Here is a 23288-nt window from a genome sequence, read left to right as displayed (position 1 = left end):
ATCTCATGCAAGAGTCTTGGTCTGTACGTGAAATTATGTTACTCTAGATGCTAAGGTTTTTATGGAGAGCTATAGTTAACTGTGCTGTGCCAACAGAGCAAATGACAACATGGAAAATTCTTACCATTACCTTTCTGTACAGCAAGTGGAAGTTCTTGAAGCTTCCAGATTGACCAAGCATCAATCTTTAGGCTGACCTTTTTCTTTCTTATCCTTTGATGCTTCAAAGCCTCCTCAGCTTCAGCCCGGTCACTTTCTAGACTTTTAATAAGATGGATGGCTTCCGAAAGCAAAGTTTCCATTTCTTGCCTTAATTCTGGACATATTTCATCTTAAAAAGGACATACGTATTCACATTTGTTAACAAATCAACCCAAGTAATAGGAAAATGGGTCATCACTTTACTAATGTACTTTTCAATAGTGAACAAGAGAATTACAGAAAGCTAAATTATGTTGTAATTTTGTTTTTTATAATGCAGCAACCTTTGACAAGATTTTTCAATGGACATTTTACAATCAAAATAGCTAAATCTCAGAAGCAACAATTTTTTTAAGAAAAACACACATTCTGTTCCCAAGATATGCTACAGAATTTTTGTTTTTATATTATATCTGTGCATAATTACATAATAAAATCCTAATGACTATATCAGATAAATATTCAATCTATTCAAATGGTTCCTAGAAGGAAGACATTTTACATTCCTCAGTCTTATCAAATAACCACATTGTTTCATAGGCTTGCCAGGAATTCAGCTTCCCATTTATTCAGGTATAACATAAATTAATGCCCCCTTATTGGGAGACAGTGTTTATTAATTTTTCATGTGACATGCTTTACTTTAGAGATTTGGAAGTAAGGAAGACAGATACAGGTCTTATTCCTGCAAAGAGTGACTTTGGTCAAAATTCGACATGACAAGAGTAAGTAGGTCTCAACACTGTGGCAGAGCAAGCTGAAATGCCACCTGCAAAGCCAGCAAGGCACAAGATCAAGACCCAACTGCTCCCCTTCAATATAGTTCCCTACTTCGTGCCTGGGAAAGCAGCAGATGCCAGCCCAAGTGTCCCATGGGAGATCTAAATGTAGTTCCAGACACCTGGCTTCTGCCTGGTCCAGTCCCAGCCATTGCCGCTATTCAAGGACTGGAAAAGTGAACATGACAGATTTTTCTGTCTATCTGTATGTCTGTCTCCCTCTCTCTCTTCATTCACTTGCTTCCTCTGTTTCTCAGTGCGTATGTCTGTGTGTGTGTGTGTATATCCCTTTCTCTCTAACTGCCTTCAAAACGACTAAACCTTTTGTTGTTGTTATATATTTAATGAGATTCATCTAAGAAGTTCAGGACACCAATTTGCAAAGGTAAATTCCATTTGTGAGGACAAAGCTAGATCACAGATAATGCTGGGGCTGAGGAATGGCCCTGATTTTTGGCAGTATCTATGAAACCACAGCTTCCTGATCAACATGTAAACACAAAATATCAGGACAGACAAGGCTATCAAAAAGCTGAGGTTGGGGCAGACAGCTGACCTGGAGCATAAGATGCAATTCAGGACACCCACATCCTGTATAGGAGTGCCTGGATTCAAATCCTGACTCCAATTCTGATTCCAGATCTTCCTGGTAACGCACATCCTGGGAGGCAGGGAGTGATGACTCAAGTGGCTGGTTCCTGGACACCCATATGTACGATTTACACTGGGTTCCAGGTTTGTGGTTTCAAGAGGACCTAGTTCAATTTGTTGGATGTATCTGGGGAATGATATAGTGAATAGGAATTATCTGTCACCTCTCTCTGTCTGCCTGTTCAATAAATTAAATACTTTGTAAGAGCTGATGTTACAAAAGCATATAGTAAAAACATCAAGAGGAAAGTTTAAAGCAACTCATCAATTTCTTTGCTTTCTTTCCTTTCTTTCTTTCTCTTCTCCACCTCCCTCCTCCTTTCCCTTCTCTTTTTCTTGCTGGTTTTGAATAATAAATTTAATAATCTGCTGTTATATGATATTATTATTATTATTATATAATGGGTCCAAAATGGTTACAAGTGCAAGGTCAACAGTCACACAGTCTGCTTCTCAATCAGTGGCTTTGTCTAGCAAGTTCGGTGCATTCTGACAGAATTTTGGAGAGCACAAATGTCTGTTCTAACACAAAATGATGATTTTTTTTCTACAATAGTTCCTCATTTAAACTTTTAAAATATATTGCTTTAATTTGCCAAATTCTACTGTATCCTAGATACTTTATGTTATTAATTATCTTTTAATGAAAATATGCTTATAGAATACTTTGTTCTATATATGAACATTCAACAGAGGTAATGCCTTGCATATATACATTCATACATCTATGTGCACACATACACATACATGATGTTTCATTATGTTTTTATTATGTTTGGACAAATTTTATTTTTTCTGTCCCTATAATGCTATTCTCAAAAAAATGCCTATTACGTAACTTGAGTTGGTTGCAATTCATTGTGTATAAAATCTAATTATTTTCCAAATATCATCTCAATCAGTTTTGCTATTTCATGTTGATTTATCAAGGATTTACCTGCAAGTTAATTTTTGAACATGCTAAGCTACAATAAAGCTCCCTCATTCTGCTACTGTTTTATGTTTTAGGCCAAATGTACATGTTTAGAGTCAGCATATTTGTAATTCATTTTTACTATGACTGTAACAATTAATATGTTCATATCTTAACATATGTCATTTGAAAACTTGATAGGCAACTAATGAAGTTGTCATCTTCTTTGTAGATAACAATTGCACAAGGAAAACATACAAATGTAGCCTTATTGTTAGCAAAGTATTTCAACAATGAAATACTCTTGCTATTAAAAATTCTTATTAGGCGTTCTTCACTCATTTTCTCTGCCATGAATTTTTGTGGCAAGGGAAAAACAAAGTCTCAACTGTAATCCCAGCAATATATTTAAGCAACGAACATTTGCCCTAGTGGTTTAGATGCCCATGTCCCACATCAGAATGTTTGGGTTTGACTCCTGGCTCCACCTTCAACAGCAGCTTCCTGCCAATGCAGATTTTGAGGGATGGAAAAGATGGCCTGAGGAACTGGACTGCTTCCACCCATGTGGAAGATCTGAATTTCAGTCTCAGTTTTCGGTGGCAGCTTAGTCCAAGGCTAGCTGTTGCAGACATTTGGAAAAGGAATGAGCAGATGGAAGGTTTTCTATTTTGCTGTTTTCCTCAATCTCTCTTTCTTTCTCCCTTTTTCTTGCTGTACCTCTGCCCCTCAAACAAAAAAAAGTATTTTTTAAAATTTGATAAATAGGGCAGGATAATTTTAACACACATATTACACCATGATATAAAATATGTTGCATTTTATAAATGGTGGTAAAATTATTAAGCTACAGTATCCAATATGGTAGCCATAAACCTCAAGTTACAAACGTGAGTTAATTAAGATGAAATTTCAAAAGTTTCCCAGTCTCATTGGACACTGGTAGCTACTCTATGGAAAAATTAAAATATGGACACTTTATCACAGAAAGTTCTATTGGACAGCACAGAACTACAGTTTACTTCCTGAGACATGAACCAGTGTATACTCAAAACCCTGACTAACATCTGGTATATAAGTGTCATCAAGAAACAGTTTTCTGCTCATAGAATTATGTAATCATGAAACATGGCAACTATGAGCATCTGGAACATATTAAAGCAAATAAATTTTAAACAGAATACAATTACACATTCCTCTAAATATGAGGATAAACTCTACCTCTCTCTTGTTCTGGTTGGACTTCTTTATCTGATATGGCAATACTCCAATCTTCTTTCACGTCTGTCATGGAAGTTCTGCTCCTATTTGATGAAGGAGGTTCTGCTTAATGGAACACATTTTAAATGGTACTTTTATATTGAATTTCAAATGTTTATCGTAAAAACATACTATATATGGCATTACTTAGTGAGATTGACAATTAGTTGAAATTTAAGATTTTTTACACATTACTCATTTAAAACTGTAATTTTGGAAAAACAAAGTGGCCTTTCCTAGAAATTGTTGCTATAAATGAAAAAGGGAATTAACCAAGAATAATGCGGATGACCAATTTCTCTAATATCAATTTAGCATTTTCTGGGTAATAAATATACATTATAAGGAGTAAAAATAACATCTCAGACTTTTTGTTAGCAAAACATTAATAAAAAAGCTAATAAACTGTTAGGAATATACTCAAAATATTGTTTTCTTCTTAAAGTATCTTTGTAGGTAAAGTGCTGTATGTTATATGAAATATCTCTCTATCAGCATTCCTCTGGTGTCATTTGAGTCCTCAACTAGTCTTCACTGCTTTATGTAAAAAAAAAAAAAAAAAAAAAACGCTTTGTTTTGTTTTGTTTTGTTTTGTTTTGTTTTGTTTGTATACCAGCAAGGTCACTGCTTGGGATGCCTGCAATGTCTGGCTCATGTCCTGGTTGCTCCATGCCTGATCCAGAATCCTGTTAATGCATACCTCCATAAGGCAGCAAACGATGACTCAAATATTCAGTCCCTGCCACCCACATGGGAGACCTGACCCCAGGCATGCATGGCAAGGGTAGCTAGCCGGGGACTGATTCAATGGATTTCTCTCTCTCTCTCTCTCTCTCTCTCTCTCTCTCTCTCTCTCTGTCAACCCGTCAACCTTTTCCCTATTTCTTTCAGTCTCTTTCTCTCTTTTCCTTTCTTACCCTCTTTCAAGTGAGGTGAAAAAATTTGAAGTGCTTTTTCTCTGACAAAATTTGAGAAAATTGGCATTGACAACAAAGTAGAGAATTTCTTTTTAAAATTTTTCATTGTAGTAATTTTTGCTCATTACAGAAATATGAAATTAACCAAAGATAGTAGCATATATACCCATTAAATAAAAATAAGCCCATATTAGTTTAATTTCTCTAGAGATAATATAGAATCCAACAGCCTTCTGATATCTTAATTGTTATGAAATTAGATACAATTTTGTACTCTAATTTCATCACATAACATTATGTTTGGTATGTTTCATTAGTTTCATATTTCTTATGACTGCATAATATTTGCTGTGATATTGCGTCATGCTTTAGAAAAGCTTATTTATTCCAAGGTCAGAAAATAATTATATTTTGTTCTTCAAGCTTTAATTTTCTTGTGAGAAATTCTCATGTAATTTTTCTTGCTTTTTCACTTTTAAAAAGTTAAAAATTGTCTCAATCATTTTGTAAATGATGCTTTCCCCCAAAGCATTTTAATGTCAATGGCATTGGCATCACAAAATATCATACATAGATTTTATTCTTTCCTGTTCAGTTGATGTTTGGACCAATAAAGTCCTACATTGATTTGTTTTGTTTTAATTGAGGTAAAAGTTCTATGAGATAAAATCAGTCGTGTTATATTCACAATGTTAGAGTTGTTTTCATCTGTGAAGGATATTTCCTACAATTAGAATCATAATAATAACTGACACTTTCCTTCTGGTTCCTTTTACCTTGTATAAGAATTTTGAATTTTGGGCCCAGCGGCGTGGCCTAGCAGCTTAAGTCCTCGCCTTGAACGCCCCGGGATCCCATATGGGCGCCGGTTCTAATTCCGGCAGCTCCACTTCCCATCCAGCTCCCTGCTTGTGGCCTGGGAAAGCAATTGAGGACGGCCCAAAGCTTTGGGACCCTGCACCAGCGTGGGAGACCCGGAAGAGGTTCCTGATTCCCGGCATCGGATCGGCGCAGCAACGGCCTGTTGCGGCTCACTTGGGGAGTGAAACATTGGATGGAAGATCTTCCTCTCTTTCTCTCCTCCTCTCTGTATATCTGGCTTTCCAATAATAATAAATCTTTAAAAAAAAGAATTTTGAATTTTAATAGTTTCCCCAAGATGTGTGTATCAAGACTCTTTCTTTTTATAGAATATTTCATCATAAATATAAAACATTTCTTTAACTATTAGTTCACTGATGGATGTGACACTGCTTTACACTTTTGGTGATGGAAATACTGAAGTTATGTACACTTCTATGTAAGTTTTCTTTGAGCCCTTGCTTTAATAACTTTTGGGTATGCATCAAGGAGTGTAATTGGTGGGTTTTATTTTTGAAGGAACCAACAGCTTTTCATGCTGTCTGGGCGATTTTACAGTCACACCAGCAGTGTGTACAGATTGCAACATCGAAAGATGACAGCAGGAAATTCATGTGTTACTCATGACCTTGGGTTGCAGAAGTTCAGTCTCCAGCCTTAAGTAGAATGTGAGCCAAGTGGTTTTTCATAAATGCCTGTTTTTATGCTTAGTAAGGTCCTCGAAAACCATCATGTTTGGGATAAAAAAAACTTGGCTTGCGTCACATGTTTTTCTCATCAATTGAGATTGTCATACGGACTTTCATTTTATTAATACTTGATAATATACTGACTGGTTTTTCTATATTGAACCTCCCTCATATTCCTAGGAAAAATAAGGCATCGTCATGATGTACAGGCCTCTGAATGTTTCCTAGATATGAGTAGCTAGTATTTTGTAGGAGATTTTGATGTGAATATTTATAAAGATACTGCTCTCCAGTTTTGTGATTTTTTATCTGCCTTTAATATTAAGAAAATACTATTATAAAATGAGTTAGTAAGGTTCCTCTTTTCTGACTTGGAAGAGTTTGGAAAGCAGCGCTATGATGTTGTAGAATAAATACACTGGAGACACAATCCGGCCAGGGGATTTTGGCTGTGGTACTCTTTGGATCATTGACTTGAGGTATTTATTTGAAATGGGTCTGTTCAGATTTTCTACTTCTTTTTGGGTCAGTTTTGGTGTTTAAGTGTCCCTAGTTCTTTTTATCTTGGTTGCAGAATTTGTTGATACACCACTGTGTATTTATGTACAATGCAATATACTCCATGGTTTTAGAAGCATGAATCTTCGCTGTTTTGTCACTGTAGCTAAACGTTCATGAATTTGGCTGATTTTTAAAAAATTATTTTAATTTATTTTAATATTCTTATTTATTTCTACTTGGTATTTTGAGTTTAATGTAAAAATTTACAGCTCAAGATTTCTCCCTGAATACTATTTTGCTGCATCCAATTTTGATTTTAAAGTAATTTTGAATTTATTCTGTGGTCATTGCTTTAGCCCAGTTTTTTAAATTAATTTCTATGTTAATATGGGTTTTATAAGTTTCTGTTACTGATTTCCAGTTTCATTCTAATCAGTGGGACAAGACATTTTAATTGTATTGAAATTTGTGGGTACATAACATTTTATATATTGTGAATTATGTGCATATTAAAAGAATATTCCTGGGCCTGGCGTGGTAGTCCAGTGGCTCGAGTTCTCATCTTGCACACCAGCATCCCATATGGATGCCAGTTCATACTAGATGCTCCACTTTTCATCCAGCTCCCTGCTTGTGGCCAAGGAAAGCAGTTGAAGATGGCCCAAAGCCTTGGGACCCTGCACCCACGTGGGAGACCTGGAAGAAGGCCCTGGTGGCTGGCATCAGATTGGCTCAGCTCCAGCCCTTGCAGCTACTTGGGAAGCGAATAAACAGACAAAAATCTCTTTGCTTTGTATCTCCTTCTCTCTGTATATCTGCCTTTCCAACAACAAAAACAAAAACTCTTCAAAAATACTAAATGTTGAAATCAAAACCAGAATAAACAAATGGGACCTCATCAAACTAAGAAGCTTCTGTACAGCGAAGGAAACAATCAACAAAGTTAAAAAGCAACCCACAGAATGGGAGAAGATCTTCGCGCACGACATAGGTGACAAAGGGCTAATTTCCAGAATATACAAAGAACTACAAAACAACCAAAATGTCAAAACAAACAAGCCACTCAAGAAATGGGCACGGGAAATGGGCAAACACTTCACAAAGGAACAAACCCAAATGGCAAATAAACATATGAAAAAATGCTCAAGTTCCCTGGCAATAAGGGAAATCCAAATTAAAACATCAATGAGTACCACCTGACGCCAGTAAGACTGGCCCACATGAATAAAAGCACCAACAACACTTGTTGGCGAGGTTTTGGGGAAAAGGGAACCCTACTCCACTGCTGGTGGGGCTGCAGGTTGGTACAGCCTCTATGGAAATCAGTATGGAGAACATTCAAACAACTCAAAATCGACATACTGTATGATCCAGCAATAGCACTCCTAGGAATATACCCAAAACACCTGTTTTATGAGAAGCCAACATGCACCCCAATGTTCATAGCAGCACAATCAGTAATCGCAAAAACATGGAAGCAACCGAAATGCCCATCAGCAGAAGACTGGATAAGAAAGCTATGGTTCATCTACTCCATGGAATACTACTCAGCTATTAAAAAACACAAAATGCAGTTCTTTGTGGCCAAATGGGCCAAACTGGAAACCATAATGCTAAGGGAAATGAGCCAATCCCAAAAGGTCAGATACCACATGTTAATTTAAAAGGATATGATGTTATGTAAAACATGTTATTTTATGTATATTATGTTATATGTTGTGTATAAACTAAAACTGAATTGACAATGAGGTGATCACAGAAGATGGTTAAGAAATTGCAATTGTTTTTAACATACTGGTTACTCAATACTATAACTATTAGTTACACAACGAAGTTAATTATTGCTGAGGGTACGTTGGAGCCTTTAATTGATCGGGTTGATAGTCTGATGGTTCTGCCCTCGGACTGGACAGAGTCTCCCCAGGAAGCTGAGGAACTAGACTGGACTACGGGATGTTGGACTCTGTGTTTGGTTTATGCTTGCAAAGAGGGAATCTCAACTGTACTTGATCAGTGGATATGCAACAAGGTGGAATATTCCACATGGGGGGAGGGCGGGGGGAGAGGTGGGGTGATCCCCAGTTCCAACAAAACTGTATCACATAATACAATGTAATCAATGAATAAAAAAAAAATACTAAATGTTTGCTGGGTCTCTTTGGTGCTAGCATTGTTTAAGTGACTTGTTTATATCTCCCGCCCCATTTTTCTTTTATCCATTATTAAGACAGGGGGCACTTAAACTCTGAAACTGCTATTATATCATTCTGCTTGTTTTGAGGTCATGTTGCTACATGTCTACACACACATTTCATTTGGAGACCTTAATCCATTTTGTATTATTAATATCTTCCTATTCCTCAATGACTTCATGATTATTTTTCGTGTCTGTGTTTTATTACATGGTTTCAATAAAAATAATTTTTTAGTAATTTTACTGTTGGTTACATTGGGAATTTCAATTAACTTCTTCACTATAAAGTTAAGTCCAAATTAAGGTAAATGTAGTTTCAACAATAGAAAAAAACCTTTTTTGAGGGTTTTTTTTTTATGTCACTTGCACAAATACACACATTTGTATACTCTGAGTCACCAACACATGAGTATTATCCATTTTTATTTTAGTCAAAAAATGTATACAGAAATCAAATTACTATATTTATTTTGTAGTTGTTATTATTATCATTATCCTTTATTTCTTCAAATGTATTTGAGTTAAAATCCCATGTACTTTCATTTCGACCTGAAAGCATTCCTTTAGGATTTTTAGAGATAAGTCTATCAGATATATATCCCCTAAATTCTGTTCACCTGGGGATGTCTTAATTAGGTAAACTTTTTAAAAGTTTATTTTAAAATTTATTTTGATTTACCTGAAACAGAGAGAGAGATACAGAGATTCCACTCTTTGCTTGGTTCCCCCAATGCTTGCAAAACCAGGGCTGAGACAAACTGAAGTCAGTAACCGGAACTCCTTGGGAGTCTCCCATGCAGATGGCAGATTCCCAGGTACTTCAGGTGTCATCAACTGCCACCCAGGATGCACTAGCAGGAAGCACGATTGAGAGTAACTGAGATTCAAATCAGCACACCACAATGGAATGCAGGTGTCACAAGTGGTAGCTTCACCTGCTATACCATAAAACTCCTCCCTATTCTTTACTTTTTTCTTAAAGACACATTTACTTATTTGGCAGAATGACCAAGACGGAGATGGGGAAACACAGCAAATCTTCCAAGCACTTGTATCCTGCCCAAATGGCCACAACAGCCTGATGCCAGGTGCCAGGAATTGACTTCAATAAATTCACTTTTAAGAGTTCCTTAAAAAATAGTTTATTTTAGTGCTTTTTTTTTCTTGTTAAGAATGGACCTTTTTTTCTCCATATGCCTAATAATTTTTATGGAAAACCAGATGTTTTGTGCTTTTTTTAGAGTAGATTTCTTGTTACTCTTTTTTTGTGATTTGTCCTTTGTTTAGTGATTCTTCTAAACAATTTTTGTAATTTGTGCTTCTCTATCATTTTGGACACTAAAATTTTTTTTTTCTTAGCTTAATGATAAGCCAATGTTTTGTCTTAGTGAACTTGATTGCCTGGAATGAGAGGAAAGGAAAAATAAATTCTAAATTAGCAGACTGACTCTATATTGGAGTATTCCTTCAATGTTATTATCCAGCCCACTTACAACCATTCACTGACTTCAGTTCTTGCCTTTGCAGATCCTAATTATTAACCAAAAGACAAATATTAGGGTCTTCTTAGTTATTTTCTGAGCATATGGCTAGTCCTCATCTTGTCTTCTGGAGACTCCAATATATACTGATACCACCAAAACTCCTATTCCTTCATGGTTTTCTTTCCCTAATACTGTGTTTCTAGACATCCTCATTTCTAATGTGCTCATGCCAATTGTTATCCATTACTCCAGACAGCTGTGGCAAGTTTATAACTTTCCAGGCTTTCAGCAAACCCTGTCTGAACGTTTTCACAGCCCTGTGATTGTGTGAGGCAAATGAGCACAGGCCTTCTTGCTGGTCCATCTAGTGCAGTCTGATATGCCAAAGCTCTCTTCGTGTTTCGGGTCCAATTTATGCCACAATGAAGTCATCTTCTTCCTGGCTACCATCAACCTGAAGGTTGCAGGCTAGGAAGCAGCCGCTGAATATGCTGTGGTGCTTCCTTAATGGCTTTGCAGCAGCTTCTGTCCTTCCCAGGCTGGTCCCTAGTTGCTCCAAAATGTCTGCCCTGGTAGCTGATTTCTTTGTGGTAGATTTAGAGATTACAGAGGGAACTTTTATACATATTTATATATAAAATCTGGAGCCTTAGAGATCCCTATTCTGCCATTTTCAGTGATGTCTTGATGCTTATATTTTAAAGCACACACTGAAATATTTAATATGAAACATCCTGCTTTAATTTCCTATCCCTTTGAAGCAAATTTCATCTACAGAAGATGATCAAAAAATTTAACACAGGGAACAATAACGAAGTATAAAAGGTTCTTACCATGCATCAAAGGAAGTTTCAAGCTGTCGAAATAAAAAAAAAATCTAAATGAGAATCTAATTTTGAACATCCCAAAAGACAGTGCATAAACTTCCCTTAAACCTGAACATACTGATAAAATTTTCTATTTTCTACTCACATCTGCTACTACATTTTTCCAAGCTTTGCTTTTTTGTTACTTTTGGAACATGTGCAAAGAACTCACTCTTATTCCTTCATTATTACTCCCAGCAAATGGTTGTATGCTTTTTGCTCATGTTTCTAAATGTTACTCTTTTATCGAGCACTCACTCAAATTTCACTTCATCTCAAAAGACTTCTGAATAACAATAAATCCATGACATCCACTGGATCCTAATACGCCAGTGAAGAGTGATGAACACTGTATGTAAATTCCCAAATAATTGCTTTCCATAACAGTACACCACTACTGGATTACAAATTCCTTGGCCAAAGTCATGCTCCACAGATAAATCCTAATTATACATTGGATAGTAACAGGCACAAATTACCAAAAACACAGTTTACAAACTGCCATCAAATCAAAAGGCTATAATGAGCATACAAAACTTCTCTTCAGTTCCCACACTATCAACATCTGGAGCCCCACACATACAAGCATGTATACAGAAAAATCACAGACAACATGAAATAATAAAACCATCGCAGCAAATAGTTCAGAACAACTTCAAGAAGTACAAAACAATCGAATCTTCTGCTAGTGAAAACAGAATAAAAATTTGGAAATCAAAATGTACAAATGGAAAGCAGGTCAGGAAAAGGCTTCTCTGTGGAGATTGTGAGAAATTTCTAGAATATAAGAATAAGCAGATGGCCATCGGAAGACTATTGTGCATAAGGTGAATCAGGTTTGCTGCTTTTCATTACCAGAAACTAGAATGTGGCTGGAAAATTGTCCCCTGTTTATGCCATGAAAACAGCTCTTCTAGCTTGATTGTTTGATGTTCCATTTAAGAAGGAATGGCAATCCCAGAAGGGATATAATGCCTCCACACAGAAACACGGTAAAATGCCAGTAACCAGCAGAATCTCACAATAGACATAACAAGGTGAATAAGAAAAAACAAAGGCAGATTCATCAAGGATTGAGTAATACAAACTCAGATGTAAACTTATTTAGGCAAAAGAAGAGGCTGAGCACTTTTTAACCTAAACACAATTTCCAGTAATAAAGTCCCAATAAACCTATTTATTAGATAAAAGCCTATGGAACAAGCAGACTTAAAGAGCTACTAAGAAGCAAACAAACAAAAAACAAACTGGCAACCAGTGATCAGTCTGTTCCATCACTTAAAAGTACAATAAAGGAATTTACAACCTTTTGCAAAATATTGTAGCAGAAAAAATAAGAACATATACTTAGGTTGTAACAGAAATATTAAAATAGACAAAAATATAATAAATTAAAGACATATCTTTTCCACTTTATTAAAAAGAAGAAATATGAAATTGCGGTTCAAGTGTATCATTAACTGGGGTCAGTGTGTTGGCTCAACTGGCTAATTGTTCCCCTCAACTGCTGGAATTCCATAAGGGTGACACCAGCTCCACTTCCCATCCAGCTTCCTACTAAAGGTCTGGCCAAAGAGCACAGGATGGCCCAAAGCCTTGGGTTCCTGTACCCAAGTGGGAAATCCAAAAAAAAGCTCTAAACCACATTACCCATTATCTCCTGTTTCATTCAACTGGTTATCTTAACTTTATACTTTTATTGTAAAATATTGCCAAATATTTGAAATATTAAATACTACATTAAAAACCAAAAAAGTATACATAAGACCTTTAATTTTCACTCTAAAAAAATTAGGAAAAAAACGGCTTCTTGTTAAGAGTTTGCTTTTGTATCCTGTGACATTTGTTGGGGTGGTGTACTAGTGAACAGTGTTTCCAAAACAAATTTCCATATCCTTGAATTTACATTCAATTTAGCATTTCAGGTAGATACGCTATTTAATGTCCAAATTATTTTACAAATATAAACAAAGCTTACAAAGCAACATGTAAAATCTAAGACTTTTTAAGGACCAAGCAAATCCTTCCCATTTTTATAATTATAATCTCAAGAAGAATTTGGCATAATTTAGGAAATTATTCCTGAATCTATTCACTAAATTTCTTTGATGCCTATAATTTTCCATGTTCTAAAATACACTATGATTAGTGGTCAATTGTATGTAGACCCTAAATTCTAAGATCGCATAATCTTGTGCGACAGACACATAAAAAAATACAATGTAATATATAATTTTCACAGCACTGGTCAGCAAAATGTCATATGAAATTTTAAGGAAAGATACTTGTATTACATTTACGAAGGAAATAGTTTTTATGGGAAGGAATGAGGATTAAATAGGGTTAATAAAGTAGCTGAATGAATTAATGACGAGATAAAGTAAGCAAAGTATATGAAGGGAAATTAAGCCTAAAAATACTATTCTGCAAAGGGATATTTAGTTTTGTTTGTTGTTTGTTTTATGTTGTTTGGTTTTTTTATTCCACGCCAAGGAGACTGGGCAAGAAAGTTTCAGAAGAGAGTTTTAAACTTACTGATAATATACTTAAGAAAACAAGGTATATGGCCTGTTTTATGGAGAACAAGTGTGAGTAAAATATACCTTGAGAAGGAAAATTGCAAGAAAGGCTTGTTACTATATTATTCAGTAAAGAGTAAGATTGGCCTAAAGTAACTTAATACAACAGAGCGTAGGGGCAGAGGAGCATGAATTTTCGGCTTTGAGATGCATTCGAGAGATGGGGTCAAAGAATGTTAGGAACAGGGACTTGCAGCAAGACAGAAACAAACTCCAGCACTCAACCTGCACAGCTCCATCCCCTGACTTTCCCAAGAACGCAAGAAAATGAATAAGAGACTATAATGCGTGGTTGTTGTACAAGGAAAGATGCATTATAGAAGGCAGTAAAGAAAGAGTTATTCATGTCACCTCACCCCCAACACTAAGCATGGAGAGAGATGGCTGCCATTTAGGGAAAGGAGAGAGAATCAAGCTCAGATTTTACACTAGGAACTTCATACACGGTTCACTATGGTGAAACCCAGCACTGGGTAGGAAGCAACAGTCGCAGCTCCCAGGCCAGTACCTGCAGTGGAACCTGTGAATTCTTGGCCAGGTTGCCAAGGAGCCACCACCACCACGGATCTGTTAACTCCAGATCCTGCAGATAGGGCAGTAAAGTGAGCATGGGCCTTTGCCTTGGAAATCAGTGATAAGCCTTGCGTGGCAGGGCCGAGCACCAGTTTGGGCACAAAGGGCACTAACTGCAGCCCTGTGCTCTGGGGAGAAAACGCCTACTTCTTCTCTAGCATCAGGCAGAAACCTGTGCCTGGGAAGGATGCATTCATGTTCTTGTTACCATTACTACCAGCTACATGCAGGCCAGGCACGCACCCCAATAACCCAAGGTCCTACACAGGGAAGGCCCAGCTGTAATTCAATCCATGGAGCTTTTTCTAGGATATACTATATGCTAGGCCAAAATCAAATCTCAACATATTGAAAATAAATAACTTTTTTTTCTGACCTCAGAAGAATGAAATTGGAAGCTTAAGAGGTTTCAGAATATATGCAAATATAATGAGACTAAATTTAATGCTCTTGAATAAACAGTAGGTGGTGGAAGAAATAAATGAAATTAAAAAAATTTCTAAACATGAAAGAAAATGATTCAAAACATGCAGGATATAGTAAAAATAATATTAAGAAGAAAGTTTTTAGCAGTAAGTGCCTATGTCAGGAAATCAGACAGGCAATAACAAAACTGATTTAACAATACATCTCAAGGACCTACAGAAACAAGAATAAATCAAACCACAAATTAGTGGAGGACAGAAATGATAAAAATTAGACAAGAAATAAACAAAATGGAACCAAAAATGATCAAAACAAGCAGTGAAATAAAGAGCTGGTTTCTTAAAAGTAAACAAAACACATACACCATTTGTACAACTTACTAAAAAGAGGGAGAAAGATCCAGAAAAATAAAATCAGAGGTGACAAAGTATGCTACAGCATACACTACAGAAGCAAAAAGAGTCATTGGGAATTACTACAGTTACATGAAAAAATCGGATAGTGTAGATTTCTGGACAAACACAATTCATCATAATTTATCATAATTGAGTGAAGTCATCATAGGAAACTTAAACACACAAATAACCAGGACAGGATCAAATCAATAATAAAGACTCTCCCATTTAGATCTGATCTTAGTGTATGGTGAGAGATGTGGATCTATTTTTTTGTTTCTGCAGGCTATCAACCAGTTGTCCCAGCAGCATTTATTGAACAGACCTTCCCATTTGCCTGGGTTGTCGTTTGTCTTTTTGTCAAAGATTATTTGGCTGTATCTGTGTGGGTTTCCTTCTGGCGTTTCTATTCTGCTCCATTGATCTTCCTCTCTATCTTTGTGCCAGTACCACGCTGTTTTGATAACCACTGCCCTATAGTATGTCCAGAGGTCCGGAACTGTGATTCCCCCTGCTAACTTCCTGTTCTTCAGGATAGTTCTAGCTATCCGTGGTTTTTTGTGCTTCCAGATGAACCTTTGGATCATTGTTTCCAGTTCCATGAAGAATATTTTGGGCAATTTGATTGGGATTGCGTTGAATGTATATATTGCTTTTGGCAGTATAGACATTTTAATGATATTGATTTTACCTATCCAGGAGCATGGGATATTACTCCATCTTTTGAGGTCTTGTTCAATTTCTTTTTTAAGCAGATTGTAGTTTTCTTCAAATAAGTCTTCTACATTTTTGGTTAGATTTATTCCCAGATATTTCATACTTTTCTCTGTTATTTTGAATGGTATCTTGCTGGTTAAGTCTTTTTCCATCTTGGGGCTGTTCGCATACACTATGGCTGTTGATTTTTGTTCATTAATTTTGTACCCTGCCACTCTACCAAACTCTCGTACAAGTTCTAGCAGTCTCTGTATTGAGTCTCTTGGCTCTTCTACATAAAGAATCATATCATCTGCGTATAGTGAGAGTTTGACTTCTTCGTTTCCCATTTGGATTCCTCTGATTTCTTTTTCTTGTCTTATGGCCTCAGCGAGTACCTCTAGGACTATGTTGAATAGTAGTGGAGAAAGTGGACATCCCTGTCTTGTTCCAGATCTCAGTGGGAAGGGTTCCAGCTTTTCTCCATTCAGTATGATGCTGGCGTTGGGTTTTTCATATATTGCTTTAATTATGTTGTGGATTTTTCCATCTATGCCTACCTTGGTTAGGGTTTTTAGTAGGAAGTGATGTTGGATTTTGTCGAAAGCTTTTTCCGCATCTATTGGCGAGGTTGCGGGGAAAAGGGAACCCTACTCCACTGCTGGTGGGGCTGCAGGCTGGTACAGCCTCTATGGAAATCAGTATGGAGAATATTCAAACAACTCAAATTCAACATACCGTATGATCCAGCAATAGCACTCCTAGGAATATATCCAGAACACTTGTTCTATGAGAAACCAACATGTACTCCTATGTTCATAGCAGCACAATCAGTAATTGCAAAAACATGGAAACAACCAAAATGCCCATCAAAAGAGGATTGGATAAGAAAGCTATGGTTCATCTACTCCATGGAATACTACTCAGCTATTAAAAAAAACAAAATGCAGTTCTTTGTGGCCAAATGGGCCAAACTGGAAACCATAATGCTAAGGGAAATGAGCCAATCCCAAAAGGTTAAATACCACATGTTTGCCTTAATTTAAGATGATATGATGTTATGTATAACATGTTATGTTTTGAATGTTATATGTTGTGTATAAACTAAAATTGAAGTATAGGTGAGGTGGTCACAGAAGGTGGCTGGGAACCCGCATTTACTTTTAACATATTGGTTACTCATTACTATGTCAATTAATTCCATAATGATGTAAATTTTTGCTGATGGTATGTTGGAGCTTTCAATTGACTGGGATGATACTCTGCTGGCTCTGTCATCAGACCAGAGAGGGTATACCTAAGAAACCGTTGAACTTGACTGGACAATAAGATGCTGGACTCTATGTTTGGTATACGCTTGCAATGGGGAAATCTCAACTGAACTTGAGCTGTGGTTATGCAATAAGGTGGAGGAATCCACCATGGTGGGAGGGTTTGGGGAGGGGTGGGGAGAACCCAAGTATCTATGTAACTGTGTCACATAATACAATGTAATTACTGAAGTTAAATAATAAATAATTAAAAAAAAAAAAAAAAAAAAAGACTCTCCCAAGAAATAGAATTCCAGGACTGCACAGCTTCATTGCTCAGTTCTATAAAACTTTCAAAGAACTAATCCAAATTCATCTTAAACTGTTTAAAGCAATTGAGGAGGGAATCTTCCCAAACTCCTTCTGTAGGACCTGTATCTCCTTAACTCCAAACCAGAAAAAGATACAACAGAGAGAGCTTGGGGAACCTACACCCTCATGGGAGACATGAAGAAACTCCTGGCTCCTGGCTTCAGATTGGCTCAGCCCCAGCTGTCAAGCATCTAGACAGAGAACCACTAGATGGAAGATATTTCTCCTCTCTGCAAATCTGCCTTTCCAATGAAAATAAACAAAACCTTAAAAACATAAAAAATTTAATATGAATGAAAGGTTTGCGAATTTAAAAAAAAGAGTCAACCTTGGAACCAGTGTTACGGTTTAGCAGGTAAAGCTATTACCTGCTAGTGTTACACCCCTTATGATCACCAGTTTGAGTTTGGACTACCCAACTTTCACTTCAGCTCTGTGACCTGGTGAAAGGCAGTGGAGGATGGGTAAGGTACCTGGGCCCCTGCACCCACGTGGGAGAGCAGGTTGGAATTTCTGGCTCTTGGCTTCTGCCTGACTCGGCCATGGCTATTGAGGCCATCTGGAGAGTGTGTGTGCATCTCTAACTTTATCTTTCAATAAAAAATTTTTAGAAAATCATTTTGAGTACTTATTAAAAACAGTTGAAGTTAGTTATTTCAAGATTCAACTTCCTTCAAAAGATAATAAAGACAACGTTTAACAAGTTAAAAATAGAAAGGATGGCTCATTGCATTCTTTTTCAACTAACCTATTGGGAATTGCTTTCAAACAAAGTAACACATTGAAAAGGGCACACTGTCCTTTTATACACTGATTCACTCTTCTAATCATCTAATCAGTTAGTATCCCAAAAAGGATGTAAATACTATTTACTAGTCAAGTTGGCTTATGGAAATTACTACTGAACATGATTGCCTCTGGATAAAGAACAAACACATGGGGAAATCTATTTAATAAGGTCATTTCACCCTTTCGGAGCAAGGCTATCGAAAACATGTCTGGACTGCTACATAAAACATCTAAACAAACATGCTAACAAGTATTTCAATCATCATTTCTTTTAAAATTACAACAAAACCCATAAGATGCTAGTATTTTAAGTGTCTCTCACCTGTTTTAAATGCTGCTGTATTCTGGATTCCACATCTTCAATGTGTGAAATAATCTTGCTGACACATGGAGCTGGGATGTTCACTAAGGAACAGCTATGCCGTCGACATGGGTAGCTAAAGTATATGCTTTTGTTTACCTCTAGAGACAAAGCAGACGGAAGATGTGGTTAGCAGTTTCACACAGAGTAGTCAACCTGGAGGTTCAGGCTATGTACAATATCTTGGCTTCACAGATGTTAATGGTCTTCAATTTCTATAATAGATGGCTTGATAAATAAACCAGAGAATTATAGAAAGAATCTGAAAAACTATTTGAACTCTCAGGGCTAGAGCGTTGGCTCAATTAGCTAATCTACCACCTCCAAGCACTGGATTCCCATATGGGCAAGGATTTGTGTCCAGGCTGATCCATTTCCTATCCAGCTCCCTGCCTGTGGCCTGGAAAAGCAGTGGAGAACGACCCAAAGCCTTAGGACCCTATGCACACGTGGGAGACCAGAAAGAGGTCCTGGCTCCTGGTTTCAAATCAGCTCAGGTCTGGCCATTGTAGCCATTTAAAGAGTGAACCAGCAGACGGATGATCTTTGTTTGTCTCTCTCTGTAAATCTGCCATTCCAATTAAAATAAATAGCTCTTTTCATAAAAAAGTATCAGAAAGCTAATCTACATTCATCTATGGTAGCCTAATACTCAAACTACAAATAATGAAAATGAATGTGAAAACACAACACAAAATAAAACACATCAAACCCAAAAAGTTGGTTTAGTGTTTCATGGCTTCAGGAACAAAAGGGCAGCAAACAATTCATCCATTTGATTCTTAATAGACCCTGAACCATGTTTAAATGTTCTTTTTAGATTTTAATTGTAATTGGTTATTGACAGATTTCATGTGATTTGCATATGCAATTCTAAGAACAGAATTATATCCCCTTCCTCCCTCCTCTTCTCTCACCCTCTTTTCTTTTCTTCCCTTCTTTTCAGCTTTTGTCATATTTTAAACTTATATTCTACTAGAAAATTTAATACTTCACTGAATAAGAAGTTTAACAACTAAAAAGTAAAAAGACCTTACTTTTGTAGGAATACAGCCAATGGAAATGACCATTTCACCCCAATAGTTAATTATAACATAATCACATATCATTGAAACTACAGGTTTAAGCATCAGTTTAAAATTCTTAACATTCTTGGTTTGACAAAAATAAAGTTTTCCAAAATTGTATTTGCTGAGTAAGTTTAAAAATTACAATGTATTTTAAACACTCCCTTCAAAGAGATTCCACATTTTTCAGTCAGTAATATCCTACTAGATATGCACTGAAAAAGTTCTTTCTTAAATCCCCATCCTAAGTTTTTCTAACTGAAATAAATAAATAAAAGCAGGTCTCCTTCATCCTCATGGTAACCTCATTTTCCATATTCCATTTCTGAAAATTGGAGCCTCATGCGAAGAGTGATTGATGTTCTCAGTAAAGCATTCAAGCTGTACTCATCACCAAATCCACTCAGTCTGATGTGCCTCGCTGGTTCTAATCCCGACATGTCCCAAATTGACTGGGTTGCAGAAGCACAGCAAACCTGTCCAGGAAACTCCACCAAAGTGATTACTTGCAGTCCTCTGACTAAGGACTCCATCCGGCTGGATCACAGTCACAACCACTGATCTTAAACAAGAGACAAAATGTACCCAGGACCTCCCTGAGAACAGAGTAATGTCCTCATTTCAGTTGACCTTGCACAAGAGAAAAGTTACGTCTTCTGTTTCAGTGTCAACCTACGGAGGTGGCAAAGTGTTTTAGATACCTTCATTTGAACGTCAGTCTTTATGAATCCTTATAACCCCCTCAAAAAGCCTAATTTCTGTAAAAAGAGCCTATGTTTCATGTGCAAAATGTTCACTCTTAGGTGTTTGAACATAAATGAGTTTATATGTATATTTACATAAATATTATATATACTAATATATATATATTAGTAACAGTTTTAAGAGTAAAAGTTTGCTCAAAGCACTGGGCAAATCTCATCAACAAAGATCAGCAGAAACTGTCTCACAGATTTTGATGTTCTGTTTTTAGTTTCATATCTTTAAAACTCTCATTGAATTCTTCAGACTCATAGATCATACAGTAGCATCATTTTCTTCAAGAAGATTCTTGATTTTCTTTTTCATTTCTTCAGTGACACATTAGTCATTCAGTAGCATGTTATTTAACTTCATGGCATTGCTAATTTCTTTTTTTCTTCCTGTTGTTGATTTTATTTCGTGGCTTTGCATGTAGTGATGTATAGTAACTGTAATGGAGACTATCATATCCAGATGTGAGGATATAATACAGTATGCCTCTCTACTTTCAGATCAAAGATGGACTCCCAATAAAACTGTTAACTATATCTTGACAATAGGATGCTGGACTCTTTGCCATTGTCCATTCCCGCAATGATGGACATATGACTACTTACAAAGAACTAAACTTTTAATAATAAAGGGGAACTCATTGAGCAGGGAAGGAATTGGGGAAGGGATGAGGGAAATCCCGGGGCCTATCAAACTGTATCATAACATGATATTAACAAAATTAGTAAGAAAAAATATAAACTATAGAGAAAAGATCTTGAGAAAAGATTATAGAACTTCTCAACTTCTAACTTGTCACTTAGTTTTGAATTTTGAATATTCCTTCATGATATCAATTCTGGTGTTCTAGTCTCACCATACTATTTGGTATTGTGTGTTATGCTCCGTGTCTCCTCCTTAATTCACACACAGATATGTATTTTCATCTCTTAATTGGCAAAGAACCAAAGAATAAGGTACTTAAAACCACATATCGATCCAATCCCCTCCTTCCAAAAAGGCCGAGAGTGTGTCAGATTTTTCTCTAGAAATAAAAATATTTTGACACACATTTAACTATCAGGAAGTTGCTTTTATACCAAAAAATTTGTTTTGCTTCATTAAATGTGAGAGAAAAATGGATGATAAGGATAAATTACCTATATTTCTTGACTCTTCCCCTCACAATTATTTGTAAAAACCAGTTTATAAAAGACTGACTATGGTTTAGGGTGAAGGCTTTCTCTAGTGTAAAATCAGAGAATGTTATTAAATTTTCCCTGAAATATGTAGGAGATAATGACAGTATGAGTAGATTAAGATACAACCAGAATTTAGGAGTTCATATTACAGTCTGATTCCAACTGAAACGTAACAAGTGTTAAAATTTGTTTTCAATTTACTGTGTTTATGGAGAAACACAATATAAGGCAAATTTTAAAATCTCAAAGAAAACATTTGTTTTGATAAAAAACGTATAATCTATTCAAATTACCTGAACTAAGACATCTTTTAACCAATTTTGTTAGTTTTTAAGGACCTTTGTATAATCAAAATATTAAACCAGTGGTATTAAACTAGTGGTATTGTGAATCTTCACCTAAAATTCAGTCTGTATACCTGTTTTCTCACTTAATAAATGAAATGATTTGTAGGGTATATGCAAAATATTTTTCACCTAAAAAATGTATGATATAGGTGCACATGTGGTGGTGCACCTGGTTAAGCTTCCAACTGCATTTCCCATGGCTGCCAGTTCATGTCCTAGCTCATCAACTTCTAGTCCAGCTTCCTCCTAATTTGCCTGGCAAGACATCACATGCTGGTCTCGGCATTTGGGCCTCTAACATCTATTTATGTAGTAGACCCAGATGCGGAGTTCCAGGCTGCTGGTTCCAAGCTGACTCAACCTGAACCATTGCTGCCACTTGGGACTAACACACAGAATGGAAGATTCATATCCATTCTCTTCTCCTCCTCTCTTCTCTCTCTCTCTCTCTCTCTCTCTTTCTCTCTCTCTCTCAGCAGTTTTATCCTCCAAATAAATAAATCCTTTGAAAAATTTTATGAAACAAAGTTTTAGTCCAACATAAATTGATGGAGTTCCTCTTTGTACAGCCTGCACACAATGGTAGGAGTATTTAAAGAATGAAGCTCAGGTGAAATTCTCACACTGCCTAAATACACTCCCAACTCCAACATTCTGGCTGAGAATTGATCCATAAAAGACATGACCCTCTTACCTTTAAGTCAGGTTGAGGTTTTTGAGTCTCTGCAATGTGAAATTTCTATTGCTGGATTAATAGGGACTGACTGGATGGGTAAATAAAATAGAAATATTATGTTTATAAACTATCAAATACCCCTGCTTAATTAATTCGATCCTTACATATTATTTTCAGCTCATCCCAATAATTTGACCTTGCATCACATTTTTATCTAATAATAAACATATTGGTTGAGTTCTCCTTTTTGCTCTTGTGAATCATGCTGTAATACACAGGGTAAATATATCTCTTTGATATAATGTATTTATGTATTTTAAATATGTAATCCAGAATTGAGATTTGTGGATCAATTGGCAAGTCTATTTCTTCTTTAAGTAATTGACTTATTCAGAAATCGACACGTGGTTTTCCACCAAAGCTGCACAAAATTACATTTCGACCAACCGCATGCCAAAGTTGCCCCTTCTCTACCTCCTTGCCAGCAGTTGTTATTTTTCTTTAGAC

At 36.3% G+C, this 23288-nt stretch overlaps 1 protein-coding gene across 1 annotated transcript in view; it reads right to left on the bottom strand.

Moving 5' to 3' along the window:
- CCDC178 (coiled-coil domain containing 178) overlaps positions 1-23288 on the bottom strand; it is a 421150-nt gene that overhangs the window by 317852 nt on the left and 80010 nt on the right. Inside the window, exons 5-8 of the mRNA XM_058676893.1 lie at positions 18719-18858; positions 11284-11306; positions 3766-3848; positions 131-331 (exon numbers count right to left, since the gene is read on the bottom strand). Coding sequence (XP_058532876.1) covers positions 131-331; positions 3766-3848; positions 11284-11306; positions 18719-18858 — 447 coding nt within the window. The remainder of the gene's footprint in view (positions 1-130; positions 332-3765; positions 3849-11283; positions 11307-18718; positions 18859-23288) is intronic.

The sequence above is a fragment of the Ochotona princeps genome, chromosome 18, assembly GCF_030435755.1.
Source record: "Ochotona princeps isolate mOchPri1 chromosome 18, mOchPri1.hap1, whole genome shotgun sequence".
NCBI lineage: Eukaryota > Metazoa > Chordata > Mammalia > Lagomorpha > Ochotonidae > Ochotona > Ochotona princeps.
The sequence above is the reverse complement of the archived record's forward strand: the minus strand, read 5'-3'. Positions and strand labels throughout refer to the sequence as shown.